Source organism: Mus musculus, chromosome 12, assembly GCF_000001635.26.
Source record: "Mus musculus strain C57BL/6J chromosome 12, GRCm38.p6 C57BL/6J".
Taxonomy (NCBI): Eukaryota; Metazoa; Chordata; class Mammalia; order Rodentia; family Muridae; genus Mus; species Mus musculus.
Genome location: NC_000078.6, coordinates 35,046,147 through 35,068,037, shown reverse-complemented (window position 1 = coordinate 35,068,037; position 21,891 = coordinate 35,046,147). Strand labels below are relative to the sequence as shown.

Below are 21,891 nucleotides of genomic sequence, written 5' to 3'. Positions count from 1 at the left end.
ACAGGGTGCTTGGTACACTGTTCTTCCTACTTCCCTCTTTGTATATGATGTTTCCAACTTTTAGACTTGATATCTTTCACTGGAATATTTTTAAAACACAACAATCATAAGGCTCAGTTGGACAGTCAAACACTTACTCCCAAGTAGTCACTGCAGGGAGATAAATAATGCCTAAACATGTTGCACATTTACAGACCAGGAAACTCAATGTGAGTTAGTCATTTCCTATGATTAGTTAACTGTGGTGCAACACACATGAAGCTATTCCACTAAGAAAAATATTGTTTTAAACACAGAACTACTGGGCATAATGGAATACACCTTTAGTCTCAGCACTCAAGAGGCAGAGGCTGGTGGAGTTTGAGGCCAGCCTGATCAGGTTCCAGGTCAACAAGGGCTACACAAAGATATCTGTCTCAAAAAAAAAAAAAAAAAAACCCAAAAAACAAATCAATAATAATAATAATGAACTAAGTACTGAGCTCTAATAACTTGTTTTATATATAGGAAAGTAAACACTTGATATAAAAACTACTGTCCTTCAAAGATTTTTTGGACATTTCAGACTGATTGTATAATAATCGGGCCTGTGTCAAGCCTTAATGCTGAAAGTATAAATAAAATAGCTCTGCTTCCAAGGGAAAGAGGATAATATGAACTTGGCACGCTGGTTTGTGTCAGAATCCCAACATTAAGGAGCTGGATACCGAAGGATCCAGTCTGTGGCCTGCATGTCCTACAGTACAAACGAGGATGGGGAAGGCAGCCATATGGCTCAGCAGGCTAAAGATGTCTGTACACACCTGGCAACCTATGGACAGGAGAGACTTCACTCCAAGTCATTCTCTAACCTCCCCACGATGCACTGTAGCATACACACACACACACACACACACACACACAGTACATTTTTTAAAGAATGAGGAATAGTTTTTTAATATAAGTTAGTGCTTCTAAACCTGAAACAGTTCTCAAATTCCTTTTAAACTGTCTTCAAAGGGTAGTCTTGTAGCCTGGGAATATGTATCAGAATAGAGTGTATCCTAGTCTACACAAGAAAAACCCATAGAAAAAGCCATAGCCTTAGTTGCCAGTATCAAAAATAAAGCTAACACAAACTACACTTTTGCAGTTTGGCAATAAATAAATAAATAAATAAATAAATAAATAAAGTTCATACTAGTGGTATTTTGCTAAATGGGCATGTTGTCAAGCTGCCTTCTAAACATTTATGCTTCCCCACTTAGGGTAGTTCTGCTCTCAGTCGCAGCCAGAGATTCTTCTTTGTGCAGTGGGCAGCAGTTAAAGCGGTGACTCATAAGTGGTCAAAGCGCTGACGGTGACTTAATGTTCAGGGTTCAGCCCTAAACAGGGTACCTACAACTGCGACCTACTCACCCAATCAAGAACATCACAGAAGGGGGGCAAAAATACGTAAGCTCCAGAGGATGTTCTGAAATGTTGTCTGCTGGATATGATGAGGCGGCCATGATATTCAGTCACTGCACAGACTCAAGCCAGCTTGCTCAGTCAGCACTAGAGCAGGCTCAACTAATAAATCCTCAGGATTATAAAAATCGAAGAAGAGGAGAAGACAAAATATGAAGGTGAAAGGAGGAGATGCTGGGATTACCTGAGAGAGCAGAAAAGGGAAGTGAAAGTGGTATTATCAAAATATATCAAAGAATAAACAAAAGATATGAAAGAAAAATCCAGGAATTCAGCCCATCTCCTTTTCCACTGGTGTCAAGAATATTGTAAAATGCTGTAGTAGATGCTGCTGCCTTATGCTTATTACAAAGAGTTTAAAAACTGAGAAAGGGTTCAGAAAGTCAGCCCTCTTCATTTGTCCAACATATATATTTTCCTTCCCTAATAGTCTAGGTTCTAAATAAACATTTAAAATATCGCTATGAATCGAGGTTTCTGACTTTTTTTTAAAATATCAAAAAATTCTGGCTGGGATCAACAAACATAAGATCTTAACAAAGCTGTAATCAGATAAAGAAAGTTCAATAGTGGTATCAACCATGAAAATGAACATGGCATGCACTAGAGCCATGGTCTCCACACACGCTAAAAGGTTTCTTGATGCTGAGTCTAATTTTGTTCGAAAATGGTCTCTCACTAGGTTACCCTTTCTGGTCTTAAACTCCTAGCCTCAAGTTAACCTCCTCATCGGTCTCGGAAGTAGCAGTCAGGCTGCAAAGATAAAATTTTACTCCTCTTTTAATTAAAGAAAAAGACAACTGTCTATACTTAAGTCACTATCAGAGTGAGAAAACACAAGAGTAATAAATTGCAAAGAGCCCATTTCTTAGTGAAGGTTAAGGCATAAACACATGCCCATTTCACAAATGGCTTTGACTTAAGCATTCTTTCACCTTAGTTTAAATTTAGAATAAATCCAATTACCTCAGGAATAATTAACTCAGTGGAGTAAGGGAGGAAAGATCAGAAATTACAAAAGGGGTTGCACACAGAAATGTCTGTAATGTGATAAAAGTGAGAAAGGGGACCAAGATAAATAAAAATTATTTTGTAAGTATACCTGTGATTATTTCTAAACACAAGAAAATATATAATCCTGAGGACTGGGCTTACAATTATGCACATAACCCTCAAATATTCTTTGTTTTCTAATCCATCACTTTTCCTGAACATATAACACCAAGTTTCATAAACTTACTCAACTACATTCTATTTATGCCTGAACTTTTCATGTGTACTATAAACTCATCATGTGCAAAATTAAACTGGCTGCATTCACCAAATATCTCCTTTATTCTCTCCCTTAAAGAGACTAATGCCTGCTCAATTATTAAAAAAGAAATATCAGAACTGTATTAAAGCATCCTCTTGGAACTTGCTCCTCCTATGAGTGGGCAAAGCCTGTTTGTGTTTTACCCTTTATACCTCCTGGAGTCTCCCCTCTTTACTGCCACAGCCTTAAGCAAATCCTTCACTGTAGCTACCTAACTGATGGGTCTGGATAAGAATGGGTCCAGGTGCTCATATATTTGAACACTTGACTCACACTTGGTGGACTATAGGTAGGGTTAAGATTAAGATATATGACTGTGTTGGAAGTTTGCCACTGGTGGTAGGTTCTGAGGTTTCAAAAGCCCACATCAGCCTCAGTCTCAAGATGTCTCTCTGCCTCCACCTTGCAGATCAGATGTAAGCTCTCTGCTACCACTCGGATGCCATACCTGCTTGCTGCCACCCATGCTTCTGCCATGGTGATCACGGAGTAACCTTCTGAAACTGTAAGCAAGCCCCCAATTAAATGCTTTCTTTTATAAATTGCCTTGGGTATGGTGTCTCGTCAGAGAAACAGAACGGCAACTAATACACTGACTCTCCTATACCTCCTTACTGTCCAAACTATCTTTGATAACGATTAAAAAATACTGTTCCATGAGTAAGACCAGTTAATTCTCTTGCTTCTATCTGCTAGGATGGAATACTTTTCCACTCCAGAAAGATTCTCTCTCTAGCAAGTTCTTCCCAAGAGCCAGCACAGTGTTGTCTTTCATGAAGCAAACCTTTCCTTTTAAACATCTATTTTGGACAGTTTTATGTCATATTGATATGAGTAAAATTATCTGAAAGGAGAAAATCTCAATTGAGAAAATGCCTCCATAAGATCTGACTCCAATTTTCTTAATTAGTCACTGATGGGGAAGGTCCCAGCCCATTCTGCATGATGCTATCCCTGGGCTGTTGGTCTGGGTTCTCTAATAACACAAGCTCAACAAGGCATGGGGAACAAGCTAGTAATTAGCACCTCTCCTTCAGCTCCTGCTTCCAGGTTCTTGCCCTGTTTGGTTTCCTGTCCAGTCATATGGAAATGTAAACAAAATAAACCCTTTATCTCCAAGTCACTTTGGTCATGGAGTTTCATTGAAGAAGTAGTAACCCAAACTAAGACAGCCACTGTGCATTCTTAAATCCTTAATTCTAAAAGAGTCTAATATTTTTCATAATGTAGTGTGTAGGAAGTTCCAAGAGAGTGAAGTCCTGGGTGATGTGTATTTTGGCATGGGCATAGCCTGTTGAGGACTCCAAGACCAACTGGCCCATGGGAAATTGGCCAAGTCATTACCCATATGCTAGGCTGAAGAGAAAAGACAAAGCTGCTCTCGGAGTCCAGTATGAGTTTATGAATGACTGGTCATTGTGTGAAAAGACTAACAACTTCGGGGTCCTCCTCCCTCATGTCGACAGCCTGAGGCTGCTAGCCTACAGAGCTGTTTGTTCTACTGATATTAGCCAACCCTCCCACATCCTGTACCTAATAAACTTGCTGAGATCCCAAGTAGCCTTGGAGCACTCTACCTGATCTTAGTTTCAATGTGCAATCTGTGTGCCTGTCTTTTCTTTAATGTCATATCACCCACAAGTCATGAAAAACAGAAGGCTTGAATTTTAAAGAAAGCAAGGAAGGGTATATAGGAGGATCTGAGAGATTCTTTAACCGTGGGAAAGCAGGATGCTAAGGCTCTTTCCTTCTGTGGCCCATCTGAGCTTTAGGTGCAGAGTTATCAGCTCGATAGGATGAGTACTAAGTGCCACACCAAGCAGAGTGTCAGTGATCAGTGAGTCTGCATCCCTCAAAGCCTGCAATGATGCAATATAAATCTATTCCCCTTTATTTTTATATTTATATGCACTTTTATTAATGGGATCATACAATATACACTAAATATCTGACCATGAATAGTCCATTTAGCAAAATATTAATAATGCAAATCATATGCGAAAATTAGTCTATTAGTAAAACTATATACAAAGACAGAAATTAGAAAATCTAACATCTACTGGAAATAAATTAATAATAATTTTAAAATAGACTCTAAAAGAAAGGTTGGATTAAATTACTCACAGGCCTTTTTTCCCATTACCAACCTTTCAGGCTTGGAGGGATGCAGACTCACTGATCACTGACACTCTGCTTGGTGTGGCACTTAGTACTCATCCTATCGAGCCGATAACTCTGCACCTAAAGCTCAGATGGGCCACAGAAGGAAAGAGCCTTAGCATCCTGCTTTCCCACGGTTAAAGACTACAGCAAATCCACCTTTGGATATATTCCAATATTGCAAATAATGACCTGAGTTACCAAAAAATAATAATAATAATAATAATAATACCACACAGTGTAACATAAAAGATTTGGAGCCTAGAAATTCTTAGCAAATAATGTCACCTGTCACAGCCAAAGAAAAATCTTAGTTAGTACTTCTGCAAAGATTGTGAATCTATAGCTATAAAACTAAAACTGTACAACAAACCCCCAGAGACTTCAGGGAAATGACTTTCTAGCCAGAGTCCTCTAACAAATGACCACCAAGTTTTTTAAAAGTGAGGAAATCCCTATCTACCTAAGCATCGGATAAATGAAAGCAATTCAAGAAAATAAAGCAAGCGTAATTGCTCCTCAGTTTCCATCTTGCAAGTAAGGATACCTAAAACTATGAACACAAAAATCACATACAAAACACCTCTCAGTCCACCTCTAACAGTATACTTTTGGCATCACTTAAACCCCATAACACAACCCCAGCTTCATCTACTTGGCATTACAGCCTTAACAAATTTTTCTGAGTTTCATAATTCAAATACATGTGAAATTAAATAAATATATACAAGATCATTTAAATTTTAAAAGGTAGGACCAATTAAATGGTAAAGCACTTGCCAGCAAGCTTATCGACTTGAGTTTGCTTCCTGGACACACAGTGTGGAAAAAGAAAAACTGACTGCCAACTTCCTCTACGCTCCAACACATAGCATGCATGTGTGCACACACACACAAAATAATTGTAATAAAAATTTTAAATTGTGAAATATGACATGTGTTCTGCTTAGCAAATGGGTTTTAATTGCTAGTTAACATGGTAATACTATAATTATGTGCAAGTTGTATTTTCACAGAGTACTATTTTCTTATTTCTCCTATAAGCTATCAGCAAATTTGTTTTACAGTTCACCTAATTGTGACTAAAAACTTAATGAAATTGCATGGAAATATTTTCAGTAAAGTCTTTATTCATACTCATCATATTTACCCAGGTCCATTCTTAAAGCATGGAAGTAAGTCTCATATTTTCAAGTTCAATGGAAAAAAACAAAAATTACATGTAAAATTAGCTACCTGTGTTGGCTGACAGGTTTGGTGTACGTGCTTGTAATCATGCACTCCAGAGCGTGGTCAGATTCCAAACCTAGCCTAGCCTGGGCTGCATGGAGTAGCGAGCCAGCATAGGGGGTGCCACCAAATACATAAATAAGTTACAGATTAGCTAATTCTCTTTTAGCCATATGAATCATTATCAATCACAAATTTTCAGTCCCATGTAGGTTTTCCCTGAGACTAAGGCAACTAGTTTCTTTATTAAAGGTTTTTCAAACCACCTGTGTTAGTCAGGGTTTCTATTCCTGCATAATCATCATAACCAAGAAGCAAGTTGGGGACAAAAGGGTTTATTCGGCTTACACTTCCATCCTGCTGTTCATCACCAAAGAAGTCAGGACTGGAACTCAAGCAGGTCAGGAAGCAGGAGCTGATGCAGAAGCCATGGAGGGATGTCCCTTACTGGCTTGCTTCCCCTGGCTTGCTCAGTCTGCTCTCTTATAGAACTCAAGACTACCAGCCCAGAGATGGTCCCACCCACAAGGGGCCTTTCCCCCTTGATCACTAATTGAGAAAATGCCCTACCAGCTGGATCTCATGGAGGCATTTCCTCAACTGAAGCTCCTTTCTGTATGATAACTCCAGCTATGTCAAGTTGACACAAAACTAGCCAGTACACCACATAAAATCCTAATGCAGAAGTAAGAGAAGGTGGCCTAAAGAGGATTGCTTTTCATTCTGTCTTGAGTCCATACTGTTAAACACTGAAACAAGTAAAATCTATCAAATCAGGAACTGCACAATGTAAATTATTCCTGAAAGGTAGCATATATAAAAGCAAAAGCATACTCTAACCTTTGTAGTTCACTATCAGGCACATATAGAACACACACCCCCAACCCAAAGCAGCACAAAAGGGCAAAACTGGTATGCTAGGCCAAGAGGTTCTGGAGCCTTGCTGGTCCATGTCAGAGCAAGCAGCCTATAGCCACTGCACTCACTAATCTACAGAGCAACACCATAGACTTTGGGTCTCTCCTCGTATCCCACAGAATCAATCCGAACCTAAAGAGGACACAATCCTACAACTTTCTAAGATATTCAATACATCAAAGGTTTAGTTAGACTGTTTCCTAAGGACTCTTCATCCAATATCCAATTATAACCCACCACAGTTGGTCAACATAGTCTTAGACTATTTCTGAACCTATGAGCCCTGTTACCATGAAGCAATCCATTGATTATTAGACCTGTCCCATTCTACTTCTCTTTATCCAGTTTCCCACTTTTCCCTCCTTCCTAAAGCTTACCTTTAGGCTCACTCTGTTCCATTGTAAAAGCAAACACTCCCATGAAACCAAAAACTTCACTGTCATTTGCAATAAGGAAAAGCCACTTAGTTCCCCTGCAACCTTCTCCAAGACTGATTATTCTTTCATTTTTCATTATTATCATATTTGGTATGTATTGTTACTATCTCATCTTCTAGTCACAAGCAAAGAGTAATTTTTCTACAACAACAACAATAAACACTAGTAATATTCTTGCTCCTGAACACAAGTCTTGTACATTAAGGAATACTTCAGGAAGGGAAGGGATGAAGTAATTTTAACATTCTACTACCAGGATATGTCGCTTATAAATTGCATCAGAAGAACTAAAGATGAAAATCTTAACATTGCAATTTCCAAATGGGCAGCACAGTGAAGGACACTGGCAATTTAGAAAATTCTCCATTGACTACAATCTGCAGGCACATTGAAAAGTACTAATTCCCAAAGCAAAGCTAGGCTTTCCGTGCATATGGATACATGGAATCCAACACTCTTTTTATCCCACATACTGGATAACCTGAGTCATCTCAAAATACACATGACAATCTACCTCATATTCTTTTAAAAGCCCTTCATCTCAGCCAACATTCACTACAACTCCACTTAATCACTATAAGACCACCATATGAAAGATCTGTATGACAAGAACTTCAAGTCTCTGAAGAAAGAAATCGAAGATCTCAGAAGATGGAAAAGATGCTCAAGGATTGGCAGGATTAATATAGTAAAAATGGCCATCCTGCCAAAAGCAATCTACAGATTCAATGCAATCCCCATCAAAATCCAACTCAATTCTTCACTGAGTTAGAAAGGACAATTTGCAAATTCATCTGGAATAACAAAAAACCTAGGATAGCAAAAACTATTCTCAACAATAAAAGAACCTCTGGTGGAATCACCATGCCTGACCTCAAGCTGTATACTACAGAGCAATTGTGAACAACCAATGTTTTAATAAGAAAAAAACCCAAGACTACTGCAAGAATGTAAATTTTCATTTCTGTGATAAAGATGAAAACCTTTAAATCAAAACTTGTTTTTTTTATTTATTCTTTAATCTTTTTTTTTACAGTCCAGACTTTATCTCCCTCCCAGTCCACCCTGACTGTTCTACATCCCAAACCTCCTCCTCCTCTTCCTCCTCCTCTTCTTCCTCCTCCTCCTCCTCCTCCACCATCACCACCACCACCACCCTCCCTTCAAGTCTCCAAGTTGTTGTTCCCATCCCCCTACCCCCACACTACCAGGACCCCACACACACACTCCCTGGGGTCTCAAGTCTCTTGAGGGTTAGGTGAATTCTGTCATCCAGGTCCTTCCCTCCCACACCCCCCTTCTTCTCCCTTCCAAGTGGGACTGAAGCATCCTCACTTGGGCCCTTCAGCTTGTTGACCTTTTTGAGTTCTGTGGACTACATCCTGGGTATTCTGTACATTTTCTGACTAATATCCACTTATTAATGAGTACATACCATGCATGACCCTTTGGGCCCATCCATTTGCCTGCAAAACTCAGCATGTCCTCATTCTTAATAGCTGAGTAGTATTCCATTGTGGAAATGAACCACATTTTCTGTATCCATTCTTCTGTCGTGGGACATCTGGGTTGTTTCCAGCTTCTGGCTATCATAAACAAAGCCACTATGAACATAGTGGAACACATGTCCCTGTAGCATGGTGGGGCATGTTTTGGGTATATGCCCAAGAGTAGTATAGCTGGGTCTTAGGGTAGATCCATTTCCAATTTTCTGAGGAACCTCCAGATTGATTTCCAGAGTGGTTGTACCAGTTTGCAATCCCACCAGCAATGGAGGAGTGTTCCTCTTTCTCCATATCCTCACTAACATGTGCTGTCACCTGAGGTTTTGATCTTAGCCATTCAGATTGGTATAAGGTGGAATCTCAGGGTCGTTTTGATATGCATTTCCCTGATTAATAAGAACTTTTAACATTTCTTTAGGTACTTCAAGATTCTTCTGTTGTGAATTCTCTGTTTAGTTCTATACTCCAATTTTTGATTGGATTGTTTGGTTTCTTTGTGGTTAGCTTCTTGAGTTCTTTATATATCTTGGATATTAGCCCTCTATCAGATGTGGGGTTAGTGAAGATCTTTTCCCCATCTATAGGTTCCTGATTTGTCCTATTGACTGTGTCCTTTGCCTTACAGCTTTCCAGTTTCAACACAGACACAAAACCGTAGACATGCAATTTGTCCTGCCTATGAGATGTGCAAAGTGAAAGATGGAATAGAATTTGAGAGAAGGCCCAAAAACTGTTTGGCCCAGCTTGAGACTGTGTCATAAGAGGGAGCACATTCCTGACACTAGTAATGATATTCTTCTACACTTATAGACAGAAGCCCAGCACTCCCAGCATCAGAGAGGCTTCATTGATGGAAACAGATGCACAAACCCACAGCCAAACAATGGGCAGAGTTTGGGGAATCCTGTGGAAGAGGGGGAGGAAGAATTGAAGGAGCCAGAGGGGACATGGACAACACAAGAAAACCTACAGAATCAACTAACCTAGGCCAACAGGGGCTCAGAGACTGAATCAGAAAGCATGCATGGAACTGACCTAGGCCCTCTGCACATATGTAACAGTTGTGCAGCTGGGTTTTTATATGGGGTTCCTAAAGTAGGAGCAGGGTCTGTCTCTGACTATACTGCCTGCCTTTGAGTCCCTTTCCCCTAGCTGGGCTGAACTGTCTAGCCTTAGCAGAAGACTGTTGTGTATGGCCCTGTTATGTGATGGACCTAATCTGACTGCAACTTGTTATGCCAAGTTTGGTTGATATCCTTGAGAAAGTAACTCAATTTGTGATATGTAGAGAGTATCTTAGTTACTTTCTATTGTGACAAAACACCACAGTCAAGGCAGCTTATAGCAGAAAGTGATTAATTGGGCTTATGGTTTCAGAGGGTTAGAGTCCATGATGTCAAAACTAAGGTAAGGTGTCAGAAACAGCTCAGAACTTATATCTGGAACCAGGAGCAGGAGGCAGAGAGCACAATGAAATGGTGCAAGCCTTTTTGAAACATTAAAGCCTACCCTCAAGTGTCACACCTCCTCCAACAAAGCCAACCCTGCTAATTCTTCCCAAACTGTCACATTAACTGGGGGACAAGTATTCAAACATATGAGCCTATGGGAGCCATTCTGATTCAAACCACCACAAAGTATTAGAGTCCCCATATTAACATAATAACAACCATTCCTATATGTTTTACATTAATTTTATTATTTAACTTTTTAAAGGTATTGAACATTCATTCTGGAGGATTTCTTGATTTTAAAATAAAATTTAATAAATCCATAAAAATAATCTTAAAGCCCATTTTTCTAAAACCTGTATGTAATTAATATCCACTAATTTCTAAAGTCTATTATTTAGCTCTGTATATTTTATGTATTCTATTTTTTATGTTTTCTCCAATCTCCCTCTAGTCCAAACTCTTTTTAACAGGATTAGACTACTACAGTATTTTGTGTTGAACACTCAGATTTTAGATTAGAAAAATAGAAAGATAAGAAAGAAAGGTAACACATAAAAACACTGATAATTCTAAAACAGTTGCGGTCTGATTAAACACCAATGCTGTTTGTCATTAAAATAAAATTTTAAAGTTTATTTCAAATTCAGAAGCAGAAATCAAGAATGAATTACAAAGTATCTTATGGCTTGAAGAAACACTGGGTAACATATAGCATCATATTGAAGTCATATCATTACATTATAAAATGTATATAATAACTGAAACATGCCGAAACTTGTTTCAAAGTTATTTCTTCCATTGGAACAGTACCACTTCAAATCTATTTTTTTATAACCTCCAAACCTCAAGAGATGGTTACCTGTAAGGCTATGTTTTGCATATGTTGGTTGTCAAATAATAATGAAAAAACTTTAAAACTCACAATGCAAAGGATTACATATCTATCTTGTTCCAAACCACAAGCAAGCTAAAAAAAGGCTCAATGTTTTAGGAATAAAATCAATTCAAGATTAAACAAAGCAACATCCAAGGACTTTTCAAATATGAGGTTTAGGGCAAGGATTAAGCTCAAGGAGTCAAAACTCACTTTAGGATTTTCAGAAAGGCATGAGACTTGACAGTGTCTGGAAACTGAAGAAGACAGTGCTACAAAGTTAGCAATGACAAACTCTCTCGGTTGACACACAATAGCTTCTCATGCTACAGAATATACTATGTAGATCATCACACTAGTTTAAACATCCCAACAGGGCAGAAATGGGTTATTAACACAAAATTCTCCTGAGACATATTACTTCTGTAAACAATGGATGGATAGATGGACAAAATGATCCAGTAGTAAGCTGTATAACAAAGAAGTATTTTAATCCAGAGAATTTGGTAGGACCTGAACATTTTGAAAATGTTCTCTCCCCCAAATTTTCCAGCTCTGAAATCAGTAACATTTTTATTCATACATACTTGTAAACTTTCATTAAAAGTCATCAAACTGAAACATTCAACAAAGTGCCATGAAAATCAGCCGTTTTGCACTATTATAAAGCAATCATATCTAAGTTATTTTTCACTTGTCTTAATTTTTCTTGAGGGAGTGTTTAAGATTCCTTCTATCAACACATACTTTAGTGTGAAGTACCCAGTTTAACATTCTGTTTCAAGACTGTGGGAATGCAACCTTAATCATCACCCTCAAGTACTCAAACTGGTAGGAAAAAAAAAATACAGTACGTAAATATAAATTATGCAGCCATCAGACCAGGGTATTGCAAGTATTATTTTCACTAAGCTAATGGGACTTGGCAGTCTGTCAGTAAAATGTGATATACTATTCTAAGAATATGTAAAGCTTTCGAAAAACAACAGACTCAAAGGTCTTACAAGTTTTTAGTGACAGAGCATCTGCCTCTGGCATAAATGCCATAGGCTCCCAACGTCTACGGAAGAAATAAAACAAGATTCACAGACTTTCTCTACTAGCCTTCTGGTTTCTTTTCTAGATCAAGTGCAGGTGGTCAGGAAGTGAGGACAGGGCTGCTGTTAGAAGCTGAATCGGGACTGCCAGCTCTCCAAACTCACCTGGAGTTGTATGGCCAAGCCAAGTCAGATTCAACTCTCAACCACTCTCTCCAACCTTCTTTTCCTCCTAATTTTACTCTTTAATCATCTAACTTGTTTCATTCTGGCTAAAGAATTTAAGAGCTCAGTTTTAATGGACAAAGTGTAGCAAAGAACTAAATTTAGCTGTGACAGTGTCTGAGCACAGGTTTCTTAGTCTGACTCACCACATCACCAGATCTTATTAGCATGCGTCTAACACAAAGTAGCCAGTCTCACTTGATAAACAAATCTACCTCCAGTACAATTTTAACTAAAGCCTTATAAATATTATTTATAATAACATGTTTCAATTTTATTTTCACAAATTTTCCAAGGTTGTTATTATCTCATTTTTACTCACAGGGAAACTAATGGTTACAAAGTTCAAAGGACTATTTCATTATCCCATCATTAAATAGGGATTGTGATTCATTCCTTATAATGCTTTGCATACAAGCTAATTTGTATGTTGTCTCACTCCTGTAAATAATATTAGCAACAGACTTAAGTATGCACCAGCATTATTCAAACATATGCATTTACTCGATTACAATATTTTTTAAATATTTAAAGCAATTTAAAAGCTATCATTTGCTGTAATTCAAAGTGCTCTCTACTGAGTATTTGGGGAACTGTATTATCAAAATAAAACCTGACTCTAAAATAGAAACTTAATTCTAGAGTATTGCCAGGTGAGAAATACATGACAGTCTGTGAAATCACAAATTTTAAAAGCCATAATCTGAGAAGCTTGCTCAGGAAAAGCAATCCGTGAAGTCACGGATCTACCCCATCAAATGCCCCTTCATCGGCCAGCACTGGGAACCCTCGGGACAGAGGCCAGTTCCTCTCTTCTCTAGTTCATGCTCCCTGTTTGTCACTGCTGCTTGCTTATTCAACTTCCTTGATTTCACCTATCTCAATCTACTTCAGATAGCCCCTCAAACCTTTTAATGTAAACTAGAAATAACACAAATCCTCAGTAAGTGTGAGTACCACACCTAGCGATATGATTACATTAAAACATGGAGCCTTTCGTTATCTGCAGCAGTTTGCACATAAGCGCTGGTACTGTTTACAGTAAGAGATATACAGCAAAACATTTTGCAATGACCATATGAAAAGGCCTGCAATCTTGAAGCTACTTCCCACTTCCACCCCAACGGTTAATTTATTTTCCCCAAATGAACTATAGGAAAATTTGTAAACATATACCAATGTCACAGTACTTCTTATCGTAAACTAATAGTATACCAATTATACAATTCCCTATCAATTTCTGTGAAAAACTGATCATCAAACTATTTGGTGTGTAAAGTCACTGATGAAGCATACCACTTCCATAGCATGTGAAAGGCCTTCAGTTGTAGGTGTTAACTAAATTATCACTTTTTTGGCTTTTGTTTGCAATCATAAGACCTCCTTATAGACAGGAGGCATGGTGACACACATCTGTAACTCCAGTTCTCAAAAGAGAAGCCTAAGGCCAATTTCTGCTACACAGTAGGACACTACTGTGCTCTCTCTGACCCCTTTCTCTCCTTCCTCCCCTCCTCCTCCTCCTTTTCCTCCTCCTCTTCCTCCTCCTCCTCTGCCAGTTCCCAGCTGGCCTCTCTCTCCCTCCCCCCCATCTGCCTCTACTCCTTCTCAACCCCCCTTCCCATGTCCCCAAATAAACTCTATTTAAAAAAAAAAAAGCCACTAATACAACAGAAAGAAATAAAGATAAGAACATGATGAATTAAAAATAAAAATAATCACATTATTTTGATGTCCAATCTCTGAAAACTTGAAAAAATACAGAAGTCAAGCCCCTTAAATTTCTTGAAAATATATATGCCATCATTTAAAAATTAAAAATAAATCCTTTTAAAATTTTTTGTGCACAGGATGAAGGAAAGAGAACATTTATAGTCTGGATCTGAGGACAACTTTGTGAAATCAGTTTTCTCTGTCCACCTTCATGTGCTTGTAAGTAAATGGCTTTATGTGCTCGACCATCTTATTGGGGCCCCAAATTAAAGTTCTGGGATGGGGAGTTCAAATCCCCTGCACCAGCATAGAATATGTACTTAGCAGCAGAAATCTGGTATCTATTACCACTCTGCTAGGGGTGACAGACATAGGGTAAATACAGCAAGCCTAGCAGAATCAGTGAGGTCCAGGTTCAATGAGAGAATCTATCTCAAAAATGAGGCAGAGAGCACTAGAGAAAGACACCCTTCCAAAACTCCTGGCTTCTACACACACACACACACACACACACACAAGTACAGTTTAAAGATTAAAAAAAAAAAAACTCATAGAATGGTAGAAAATACTTGCAACTATAACTGTGGTAGTGTTTACTGTTCACAACACATAAGGGATTCTAACATTTTAATTTAAGAAAACCAATACCCCATTTTAATGATAAGCCAAAGGCCAACATAGAAATTAAAAACTGTTCACCATCAGGAAAATGGAAATTAAAGCTACAATGAAGATATTACTTCATATCTCCCTGTTAGAGTAGCTATTATCAAAAAGATGAAAGATAACAACAGTGGCATGGAAATTAGTATAGCTGTCACAGAATAAGATACATGGCCATTCTTCAAAAACCTGAAGCAGAAAAAGCTCCACAATACAAATTTTGGATCACATCTAAAAACCTGAACTATATGTCAAAGGGATATGTGCACGGTACATTACAGCACTTTTCACAGCATCCAAACAGCTAATCAACTTAAAGAGTCCATCAGGATGAATAGAGGCAACACTTACTTCATGATGGATGAGCATGCAATTCATTATGGTAAAGGAAATAAACCAAGCAAACAAACACTTCACAATCTCACATACAGACTGCAAAATGAACTCACATATCAAAGGAGAATGGGCATTATCAGGGTTCATCTGGTAGAGATGGCAAAAGTTGGTCAAAGGCTACAAAGTGTCAAATAGGGAGAAATCTTTAGGCAAACTAAACAGAAAGACTAGTACCAATGTATTTATTAAAAAACTAAGTAAAGTTCACTTTTAAAAGGATGACTGTAGAACCTGGAAAGGCTGTAACTGCTATTAATACTCAACAACATGCTGCTTTTATTGAGGTATATGTGTGTCTGTCAAATTATATTGATAAAATTTAAACTTTTAGAGGCTTAAACTGTGCTATCAACTTAGAAAAAATGTATCCCAATTTATTATGGTAAAATGACACTACCCAGAAATTAACAGTCACATTGGGCTAGAAATAATAAACATTTTTCCACTTGCACAGAGGTAATGCACTGTATTAAATATGCAAAGTCCTACCTACAAGAATCTGATTACAGAAAAGGAATCAAGAATCCTGTAAATAATGAAAGAAAAGTGAGGTGATAGATATGTTATTTAACTTCACTGATTTATTTTAAACTGTATACATTAATTCAAAATAACACACTGCACTCTATTAAACATACAAGATTGTGAAAATAACACATTCATTTAAATTTTAAGTCTTGTGGGGTGGTGGTAATGAACAATTTGGACCGTAGCACTTTAAAGCCAGAGGCAGGGGGATCTCAGTGAGTTCAAGGTCAATTGGTCTACAGAGCAAATTCCAGGTTAGCTAGGGCTACACAGGGAAACTCTGTCTCTAGAGAAAAAAAAATTAATAAAATAAAAAATTAAATTAAAAAAACAGTAACATTCAGCCAAGTGTGGTAGCACATGCCTTTAAACCCTAGCACTGGAGAGGCAGGTGGATAGATCTCTGTGAGTTCAAGACCAGCCTGGTCTATACAGAATTCAAGGACAGCGAGGGCTACATGAGACCCTGTCACAAGAAAACAAACTACCATTCATCGTAGCTCTTCTAAACACGCCAAACAAGGCAAGTGTGCAGTAGCAAGTCAGGGTCATTCCAAAGAAAACCTTCCACTCCCTTTGTAAAGTCCTGCTCACACCTCTTCACATGCCTTGAATACCAATGCACCTCCAAAGTTCTTGTTCTGGTTAGCAGCCTTTACAATGCCATTAATAAATAAAGAAGCAGCTCGTGTAGTTTAAGGATTAATCGATCCCAAGAGTATTTCTACCATAAATACACTAATCAATAAAATCCTGCCATAATTTTTTACATAGTGCTTACAGGCAAGTGTATGTGTACAGTTATATACTAAAGGGTCCCTAGAAGCTCAGCCCTTTCCTTGATGCACAACCATCCACTAAGTCTCAAGGCTTCACCACATAAAGCATGAGCATTTCTGGACGTCTCCATGGTCACATAACTTTGCAATAAGCTATAACTGTATTGCTTTCTTTCTGAGTCAGTCACCCATAGGAAGCAATGAGCAGTCCTCCAGAGAGGAAACTGATTTCATTTTCGTTGAACAAGTATCCTCCTAACTCATCTGAGCCACAGAGCCTTTTAATTTCTTAACAAGCTGGGACAGCTAAAAGTCCTACCAGTCTTTTTCCAACTGTTTTATATCTGTTAATCTTGAAGGAAAAAAAAAAAACAGTGTTCATATCTAAAAATCAATAAAGCTGGATGAAGTCTTTAACGCAGATATTAACTATTTTATTTAAAATTCACTCAATGCTCCATATATACACGTCCAGGCACTTTCTATCTCTACCTCTCACTGCATTCATTCTCTCTTTCAGCTGTTGTCTGGTTCTGAGGCGGCTCTCATGGAGCCCAGACTGGCTTAACAGCCAGATGCTGGCCTAGCTCCTCTTGCTCCCACTTCTCAAATGCTAGAATTGCAGGTCTGAACCATCTTGCCAGTTCATTGTTTGTCCAGGCACAGAAATGGCAAATGACTGACAACTGATTACACAAACAGCCTTATGCTGCATTACCACAAACAACTTAGCACAGTTTCCTCCTTCTCCTGTTACTTTTACTTAGCTGTCATAAACGATTTCCAGAATTATAACAACTTCTGAATCAGTATAGCTTCTGAACTATTAAGAAAATTTTAAGTTTACTAATGAAATTCAGTGATTTTTAACAATATTTTAATACTGAGGAAATTCACACTAATTAAAACAAACTCTGACATTAAAAAAGCCCCAATTTTGAGATGTAAAGTTTACTATTCATAAGCAGAAAGCCAGAAAATATAAAGCAAATAATTGTCAAATATTTCAAATAAATTTCTGCAAATGTTATAGGAGAAACATTAAAAAATAGTAAGTCATACAGTGACAAAAAGGAAGAAATCTTAACTGGAAATTAAAAGTACCTGTCTCATGCATGATGGAAAATAGAAAGATACACAAATACACAAAATGAACAGAGAATCTTCCAAATAATTCAACCACACTAAAAAGTACTAAAAAGTAAAAAAAAAAAAAAATGAAGCCAAAAAGTTAAAAATGAGAACTGCCTAACTAGACCTATACTTTCATTCACACTGTTATCATCAACAGGTTTCAAAGGGCAATGTAGATATTAGTTTGCTTAATTGAGTAATTTTCCCTTTTACCTTATTTAAAATAGCTCTTAATGAATAACTCATGTTATCTCATTCCTGAAGTGTCAATTTAATGTGTAATTTGACAAATGCAAAAGTGAGTATTTTCATATGAATCATTATTGTTGATATTATGATCATGTGTGTACCTCCACTTTGCTTCCTTTATAGACTAGCATAGTGACAATGTCAGACTTGCATAGTGACAATCTCAGAAGTGGAAACAACAGAAAAAGGGCAGGGATGGGAGAAAGGAGGAAAAAGGAAGAAGGGGTAAGAGGAGAGGGAGGTGAGGGGCCTACATTGTGTGGGAGGTCACAACACACCACACAACTTCAAATAAGAAGGCTTAAGTGTGACTCTTACTCTGTGGTTTTTAATCAAGTTATTTTCACCTTCTCAATCTGTTTTGTCACACAGCTAATAGTGGCAATATCACCTACCCTAACTCACTGCCTTCTGACCAGGGAAATGCCTGCTAAACATGAGTAATAAAAAAAGTAAAAAAACCTTTCTTAAGCGCATCACATTAGATTTGAGACCTAACAATTCAATCACATCCCCTAAGTCCTAAGACTCACTGACTGGTGTAAGGCATCACTTGCAGACACACAAAGTCATTTGTATCTACAATATTTCAAAGTGGGAGTTGGTGGGGCTTTATAAAAAAATGACAAGCTAAAACTCTTAAGTAATGAATTCTTTTCTGTTCAACTAATGGCAATATTCAGATGAGGAAGTAAGATGTTTTAAAATTGGTCAAGAAAGCTGAAAAGCAGCTCAGCAAAATAGTTGGTCTCTGAGCTGAGTCAGGAGATGTGATTTCTAGTGTCAACTATTCCACTAATAACTGTTTGACCTTGGACAAGTCTCTGGGCTTCAGTCTGCTTATCTATAAAATGTCTACGGAAAATCGGAGATGAGATCAAAGTACAATTTAATCTGAGTCTCACTTTGGAGCGGCAGCTTGATAAAATAAATAAAATCAAGTTAGCTTGATAAAATAGCTCTACAGGCACTGCCAGCATTGGAACACTGGCTCTGCCACTAACAAGACTGATGTACACACACAGCATAAGGACAGCTTACTACAATCTCTGACCTGTTTAAAAGGCTTCACTGAAACATTAAGTCCTATAAAATGCAGATGTTTAGAATCCTCTCTGGGTATCCGAATCAAGACAGTACCCTTGTATTAGCACACTAGTTTCCTGTGAAAAGATCAAAACTCTAATAAGTTTTATCAAAAAGATATTTCATGCTAATATATTATAGACACCACTGAAAAGTTACTAATACTGATGTAAGAGCAGCTGCTCACTTAAGTATCAGAGTAAAATAAACTTGGGATGCTACTTGCTTTTTAAATCCACAACTAAGGACAATGTATAACCATAGTCTGTGACAATGTAAGTAACTTCGGAAATATGTAGAATTAGGAAACGTAAAGTGAACGTCTAACTCCTAGAAATGTGTAGTTCCTAAGTTAACAATCAACCAATAGGGGTTTCCCAGGCACGTCGTGTTTGCCAGAATCTGGGCACAGATGAAAACAGATACTAAGGTACAAGGCACTTAGTTAGACGAGTTCCCAAAACTTGGAGAACCCAGTGTGTCCTATTGTGCCATCGCTTTTCACACAGTAAAATCCACTTGTTTCCAATGTTTCCATTTCAAAATGTCCTTTTTGGCCCGTGTAGGACTGCTTCCCAGTGACCATCAACGTGGTTTAGTACCCTCACATCAGCTCCCAAAGATGTTCAAACCGGTCCCTGACATTAGGATCCTCACAGAACCTTAAGGGAGCAGCCTCTGGGATTTTATCCAATCTACAAGCGTCAGACATCCAACACCTGCAATAGACCATTCGCCCAGCTATGTCACCTCTGGTCACTAAACTAGCTGCACCGATTAAGTTCTTCCCCCTAAAGTACTGCTAGTGCAGGCAAACTCTACTTCTTCAAACGTCTGGTTTTTGCACTGGACAGTGGGCACTAAGGAAGGGGAAACTGATTGGTTCGTCGTTGCTGCCCTACTTCCATTTCAGGTCAAATGAGAAAAACTGTTCCCACAGAGAGAAGCAAGGGGGCCATCCGCGGGTCAGGAAGGTGGATGCCAAACTGAACTTTGGGATCAGGGACTGAAGGAACGTGACGGGATGTGGGGGCAGGGGAGGAGGGCGCGAGGCCAGCGAGTGTGGCTGGAGGAACCTGGCTCACTTCGCGGAGCAGCCAATGTAGGGCTCAGGCCGGCTGCCACCGCCAGGAGGTTGACCCGACCCAGCCGGGAGGGGAAGGGCCCTGCAAGCCGGGGACACCGACAAGGGCCAGCACCGGGACGCGGGGACCACGACCGCCTCGGGGCAGGCGGAGCGGACTCCAGGAAGGAGCGACAGCTCGGGCGAAGGGGAGCGGCGGCAGGAGGAGGTGGAACTCTGCCGAGTCAGCACCGCGCCCACTCGGTGGCACTTGTGGGAACCCGGCGGCTGCCAGCCCGGCCGGCCGGGCCTCGGCTCCGGTCGGGCCCAGCGCCGGGAGCGGCGTCGGTGACGGGCGGGCTGGCGCCGGCCGCTCACCCGCCTCTCAGGTAAACAGTGGGCGCCGCTTACCTCTGTTAACATCATTACACCCCGGGGGAGTGAGGTCCTCCCTAGCCTCGCCGCATGGCAATAGCCGTAGCAGCAGCGGAAACTGCCCGGGCCGCCGCCAACGGCGGCAACTGCTGCTTCAGTCCTGTCCCGGGCGGCGGCTTTACTCGGCTTCGCTGGCTTCCCCCCGGCCCGGCTGCTCGCGACGGACGCGCCGCCATCTTGGAAGAGCGACGTCCGCGTCTCCCCGCGACGTGCGCTCCCATTGGCTGGCGCGCCGGGCGCGAGCGTCTTGTGACTGTCTCCATGGCGCCGGCGCGCGCAGGGTCGGCGGCGGGGGCTGGGCCGCGCGCGACCCGGGACCTCCTCTGCGGGCTGGATCCCGGGCCACCGTGGTGGCGGGTTTGCGGGCTGGTGGCGCAGCGGAGGCTGGGTGCCGGCGGAGAAACTGGCATCTCGCGTCTCCCCGACCCTGTGGAGCCCGTAGAGTGCTCGGGACACTCGGCTGCGGTCCCCTCCGCAGCGCGGTGACCTGAAACTGCCGCCCGCGCCGCGCCTCATTCCGAAACTTCGGCCGAAACTTGCCTCTGTTGCTCCCAGCGCTCAGTAAGTCCTGTGCTGGGTGCGCGACAGGTTGTAGACGCGATCAGGGCAGATCGCCTTCACCCCGATCCTGGCAGAGTTAAGGGCTACTGCTTTGCTGATTGGCCAGAACCTGCTCAAGCCTGAAGGCTTAGTGTTTCTTTCATAGTCTTAAAAATCAAGCAGCTTTTGCCCGGTAGCTGTAGTCTCTATGGCTTTATTGGGAATTCAAAAAAAAAAAATATATATATATATATATGTTTATATATCACAGTGAACGCATTTCAGCATGTGTCTCTGTAAGTAGTTACGAATAAAATGAGACTGAACTCCGAAGTTCTGTGGCTAGAACTGCTGATACCGTGACAACTATCTCGGTCCACTTCTACAGGAATGACAGTAAAAATCACTCGCTTCTTCCTGAATTGCCCGTGAAGTAGTTTTCTTTTCATGCCTCTGCTGTTACAAACCAATTTACAGTGAAACTGAGAAGTGTTTGGGCTTGAAAAATAAAACACTTGTATCTCATTCTTACCGGGAAAAAAAAAAAAGAAGAAGAAAAAGTTTATAAAAGAAATTGTGGAAAACTAAAGCCAGTAGTTACTTCCTTTGTGATGGAATCTGCACTTAACAATGGTACTATTGTGCTAAATGTAATTTAAGGAGGTACTCATTCTCACCACAGTGAATAAAGCAAGTGCATT

At 39.8% G+C, this 21,891-nt stretch overlaps 1 protein-coding gene across 5 annotated transcripts in view; it reads right to left on the bottom strand.

Moving 5' to 3' along the window:
• The window catches only part of Snx13 (sorting nexin 13), a 101,334-nt gene extending 79,443 nt beyond the window's left edge, over window positions 1-21,891 (bottom strand). For 2 of the 5 annotated variants that reach the window (XM_006515062.4, XM_017315016.2), the window contains exon 1: window positions 20,627-21,891. In XM_006515062.4, the coding sequence (XP_006515125.3) occupies window positions 20,627-21,166 (540 nt within the window). In that variant the 5' untranslated portion in view covers window positions 21,167-21,891. The remainder of the gene's footprint in view (window positions 1-20,626) is intronic. The other 3 variants (NM_001014973.2, XM_017315017.2, XM_006515064.3) reach the window with 3 other exon arrangements.